General features: G+C 38.7%; 1 protein-coding gene across 7 annotated transcripts in view; it reads right to left on the reverse strand.

Moving 5' to 3' along the window:
• Window positions 1–625: 625 nt before the first annotated feature.
• Window positions 626–5,857, reverse strand: part of LOC111871787 (2-oxoglutarate dehydrogenase, mitochondrial) — a 97,434-nt gene continuing 92,202 nt past the window's right edge. For all 7 annotated transcript variants that reach the window (XM_023865116.2, XM_023865117.2, XM_023865114.2 and 4 more), the window contains one exon: window positions 626–2,082. In XM_023865116.2, coding sequence (XP_023720884.1) covers window positions 1,983–2,082 — 100 coding nt within the window. In that variant the 3' untranslated portion in view covers window positions 626–1,982. The remainder of the gene's footprint in view (window positions 2,083–5,857) is intronic.

Below are 5,857 nucleotides of genomic sequence, written 5' to 3' on the forward strand. Positions count from 1 at the left end.
TATATATATATATATATGTCACGATATTTTTTATTCCAGTGCATTTTGGGCACCCTATCAAATTTTCCATCTGTACACTGACAGAAATAAACACTTGACACCATATGTGCATACTGCAAAATTAGGTGTAAGGAACGCAACTCAAAGCAAAAAAATCTTTCACAACTGGTGAATAAACGCTAAATCCTAGGAGGTCACTGAGAAATCACATGTCATCTGGTGCTGTTAACAAAAAATGAAGCACCTGTTGTATTGATATTGTCAGGAAAAAGATCAGTTGGTTTGCAGGCCCTGGTGTACTTCTTTTTTCCTTCTGGCACTACAGCCCCAATTTGGGCACTGGCTTACCTCCATGGAACTCTGTTTCACTTCAGTTTACTATTTCTTAGACATTTGGTAGGACTCCTTTGGCAGGTGATCAGTCGTTGCAAGGCACACAAACACAGAAAAATGCACATGCACACCAAACACCCATGCTGAGTGGGATTTAAACGCACGATCCTGGCTTCTGAGCAAGCCAAGACAGCGCATGCCTTAGACCACATGGCTAGCATTACCGCCTGGTGTTACTTTTACCAAGCAAAATCTTTAAGAAGTAAGAATGGGTCAGTTCTGCAAAATTAAGTTGAACATATTAGAAAAGTATTATTTCCAAGAAAAACAACAGTGTTCCCAACAGAAGTGATATGGTATATTAATATAGTTTCATGATACTGTACACACAGTGCATTTACTTCATTAAAACATACCCTCTGACATCTAGTGGGAAAAGTATTAACTCACATGTTTGAATTTCCCACTAGCACATGAATATCAGAAGTATGTTGAAAATAGAATCTAGTAACTTTCTAAGGATGACATAAAGGTATGTCACCAACTGGAGATGATGAAACCAGGTTCGTCCTCAGGTATAACAATAACAGAGTATTAAATTCTCTCTGAAGCACTTTGGTAGTTACTTCTTTATGTACAATAATTACATTTAAACATTTCATATTGTGAATAATAATATACATGACCTTAAAACACAAAAAAATAAAAGGCATCTCTTTAATATCTTACTGGATTGCAATTAAATACGTCAGAAAACCGTTACACGTTTACATAATCCTGTACTACCTTTGTGTTAAATCACAGGGTGAGTGCCCTGATGACAGGTGTGTAATTTAAGCCTTTAGTCATTGCCATGTATTGGCATCGGTGGTCTTACAAAATGCTGTATAAACTGCTAAGATATGCAGCCCAGATACATCTATTTCATGCACATGGTGGTGAAGTGGAAACAAAGCAAATCTATTTACAATCCCTCAACCAACCAACTGCCATTAAAGTGCAAGCTACAACTGTCACAACAACAATGCAATAAGATTAAATTCTGAATACTTTATACAATTAAGATATACTTCTACACTACAATGTTAAATTCACAGTACCAATACCACATGTGTGACATGGGTAAATGAATTCTTTGCATCTTTATACAGCATCGTGAAGCTTCTTTCCTGTGTGCACCAGACAGATAATTCTGTCACACTAAGAGAAAACTTCAGACACAGCACATGATAAATACACATTTTTTTGCAATATAAGTACTATGGTCAGCAAAGAATATCTTCCTCGGTTCTAAAAGAAGCATTACAAAATTCAAACTGTAAAAGATGGTAATACACACCTGCATACAGACAAGGTGTTTCCCAGCTTGGGCTACACATTACTGTACATAAACATAAGGTCATTTGAGGCACTGCTCTGATGTTATCATCTGATAAAACTATTAAGTATGGGGTGTAGTGATTGACACAGGATATAGTTTACTATTCCATTATGATGTTAATGATCTACATACAGCTCATTAAAGCAGCAGGATAAAGGAGGAACTTGTTCCATGACAGCCACTGCAGAGCTGAGATACCAAAACTGTATGGACCAACAGAATACTGTATATCCACGTCATCAATCTGTCATTACAATTACAAATTTTTTCAAACAGCCATAGCATCATCCAACAACGCTGTTAACTCCCGTAAGTGCTGCATTTTGCTGCCAGTAGCTGGTGAGGCAGCAGTTGGTCGTCCAGCATAACTGAAAAATAAATAAACTAATTTTATTTAGAAAAGAAAATAACACAGTTTCAATACATCTAACTGCTGGCACACATCATAAAGCAGTGTTTCTCATAAGCAAGAATTACAAGGAGCTGATTGTTGCTATTAAATGCAGCCACACAAGTACTGGCATTTTGGTGTAACCTGCTCCCTCCATTTTCAGTGTACAAGGTGTGACACTTTAATTCCCGGAATGGACGCAGCTTGTTGCTGGAGTGTTGAGTCAGGCAAACTCATGTATCCAAACATGCTTGGACATGTTCCAACTTGAGTTTACATGAGTCACAGACCAAGCGAGTAGTTTGTTCCAAAGCAGCAGAGGAAGTATAAGTCTCCGTGGTATACTATTGGCAGAAAAATGAGTGACAAGAATTTGGCGCAACGGATAAACATCAAGTTTTGTGTGAAGATTGGTAAAAGTGCTAGTGAAACGTTAGCCCTACTAAAAGTGGCTTATGATGAATGCGCTTTGAAGAAATCAAGTGTTTTTGAATGGCATAGGTGGTTGAAGGAAGGGTGAGAATATGTGCAAGATGACCCAAGAAGTGGGCAGCCAAAAATACAAAGGAGAGTTGCAAATGTGGACAGAATACGAACATGGTGCATTCAGATCGAAGATTAGGTGTGAGACTAATAGCAGAAGAATTGAATATGAATACAGGAACAGTGCGACAGATCATCATGGAGGATTTGGGAGAGAAACATTTCTGTGAAGATGGTGCCTCAAATCTTGACAGATAACCAGAAACAATGTCAGCTTCACATTTCTCTGATCTTTTACACATTGCAGAGATGTTTGATAGGTATGAATCATGGTGTTTTCAATATTACCTGGAAACAAAACGCCAGAGCACGCTGTGGAAAACACAGAATTCACCTCAGCTAAAAAAAGCACGCATGTCTCGCTTGTAGTTCAAGACCATGCTTGTGTGTTTCTTTCATTACAAGGGGATACTTCACTATGAATTCATTGCACAAGGACAAACTGTGAATCAAGAGCATTATTTGGAAGTGCTGACAAGGTTACAGGAATCTGATTGGAGGACAAGGGCTGAACTCTGGCCTAACTAGTGGATTCTTCACCGTGACAATGCCTCTGCGCATGTGTTAAGAGTTTGCGAGTTCCTGGCTAAGAAATCCATCACAAAAATGACCACCCACCTTATTCACCAGACTTAGCCCCTGTGATTTTTGGCCCTTTCCAAAATCAAAAATGCCCTGAAGGGACAAAGATTTGCTGACATTCCTGACATCAAACACAACACGATGATACTGCGAGATTTTCCAGAAACGATTTTCAAGACTGTTTCCAGCATTGGCACCGTCTCATGAAGTGCATAGCTTAGAAGGGGTGTATTCTGAAGGCGACAGCAGCCACTAGTGTACAGGTAAGCAAATCTTGTTTTCACAGGGCCATTCCTGGACTTAAATTGTTGCACCTCGTACTTTTCTATCTGCCTCATTCCAAAGGACCATAATCATAATACTCATCACTGCAAGAACATCAAATTTCTTATAAGAATTATCTGTTCCTAATTAATAATATTCATCATCAAAGGAGATATGGACTTGCTCTGCCATCATTTTATGCTGCTCTTGATGTTTACAACTGAACTTCATAGCACAAGTCTTCAGTTCAAAGCTGATAGTTGCTGAATTGGTCTTACAGAACCCAAAGAACCATGACTGTTTTCATGAAAATTGCTGTTGTATTTCATCTTGGACTAGTTACATCTATACGTCAACAATCTACTTCTCTAAATCCCATTTAATATTCTCCCACCTACTTTTTGGTCTCCAAAATGACATCTTTTCAAGTTTACCAACCACTATTATGTCCTCTTTCTTAGGACAAATATTATCCGTTGAAGTTCATTCTCGAACACACTCAGACTCAGTTATGTCCTTCCCTTACAGTCATACAAAATAACACGGTAAAATTACAGGTTTATAAGTTTTAATATGTAGATTTTGTTATAAGAATACAGGAAAATTAAGATTCTGAACTAGATAGTTGTAAGATTTCTCTAATCTGCTTGTAATTCAGTTATCAATATCACTTTACTAGTTATCAAGTACAGTTGTGAAACTTGGTCTCTCATATTAACGGAAAAATGTATGAGACTGAGGGTGGTTTACAGGAAACTGGAGAAAAATTCCATGAGCTTCATAATTTATATACAACAAATATTATCAGGATCAAATGAAGGCCAAAGAGCTGGACTGGACATATAGCATGCACAAGACTGATAAAGGCATAGAAGCTTTTGATTGGAAAATCTCAAGGGACAAGACCCCATGACCTAGATGTATATAGGGAAATATTAAAATGGATCTTAAAGAAACAGAGGATGAGAAGGTACGGACTAAATTCATTTGGCTCAGAATAGGAACAAATGGCAGTCTCTTATCAACATTTTAATGACCCTCCAGATAACATTAAGGCAGAGAATATTTTGAGTAGGTGGGTGAATTATCTTCTGAAGAAGATTTAGTTACATTATTTTAATTGTTGTTTTCTGGGTTGTGACATCACAGTCTGGTATATGGATATTCAGTTGTAAGTCTATACTATATGGTGTGACAATCTGAACTCTCAATGTAGTGAAAACCTCATTTATATTTGTAACCATTATTCCCAACTTGTAAGGTTAATAAAATGAAGTTCTACAATATGGCTCAAAGGGTCTATCAACCTCATCTCTTGTGACTGTGTTCTCTATAATGGGGAATCAAACATTAAAGATGAGTAAACTCAACATGCAGCTACTATATGTGGGATCCATACTCTCTTCTGAAATAATTACTTGTACCGCTCAATGATGTATACACAAACTGAACTACTTAACCACTGGCTTTTATCCCTCTTCTTTCCAGATAACATATTGTGACATGTTGCACAACGGAGAACCCCCCCCCCCAGCAGTGACGCGGCGGGTGAGTCAGCGCTCCCCTCTCCCCCTCCGCATGGTAACATAACGCACAACGCGCGGTGACGCAACAGGACGATGTGGAACCGGTTCCTACTGTGACGTGGCACCGATTCCTACTGTCACGTGGGCAACAGGTAACAGCGAACGGAATATAAGCCGGCTGAGCAGTAAGCATGAGTTAGTTGTAATGTGGCAGTCGCCGAGTTAAGCAGTAGTCGAGCGAGTGTGTTATCAACAGTTCTCAAGGCAGCAGTCTGCGAGTTGAGTTGGAATATAGCAGCCGTCGCGGAAAGAAGAACCGGATGTGTGTGTAATTGTGTAATTGGGAGTGTGTGAGACAGAGAGACTTGTATAGCTCCCGTACTGTGAATACGTGTAGCCTACTGAAGATAGAGTGAACTGATTTGCGAATAGGGTTATAAATCATGAAACCCCGCAACAGTGTTAACAGATTAATGCGATTAGGGTTATAAAGTGTGAAACCCCGTAATATTGTTATAATTAATTGTAGCCGTGATTTGTAGGTTGTTAAATAAACCAATTAATGATCTCTACGGCGTCTTCAGTAACCCAACACGTTACAACATATATTTTGTAACATCAAACCTCAAAATTAAATGTCATAGTTCTTCCTCTTCAACCTTACAGTCAAGGCTTCCCCAACAAAGGACAGGCAATCAGAATGCACATAAAACAAGGCATATACAGGGTGTCCCAGGAGGAATGTGCCAAACTTCGGGAGGGTGTTCCTTATGTTAAAGTATGCCGATATAACCCAAAACACCTATGTCCAAAGTTGAACGGTTACGGAGATAATGG

This window comes from Cryptotermes secundus, unplaced genomic scaffold (assembly GCF_002891405.2).
Source record: "Cryptotermes secundus unplaced genomic scaffold, Csec_1.0 scaffold846, whole genome shotgun sequence".
NCBI classification, from domain to species: Eukaryota; Metazoa; Arthropoda; class Insecta; order Blattodea; family Kalotermitidae; genus Cryptotermes; species Cryptotermes secundus.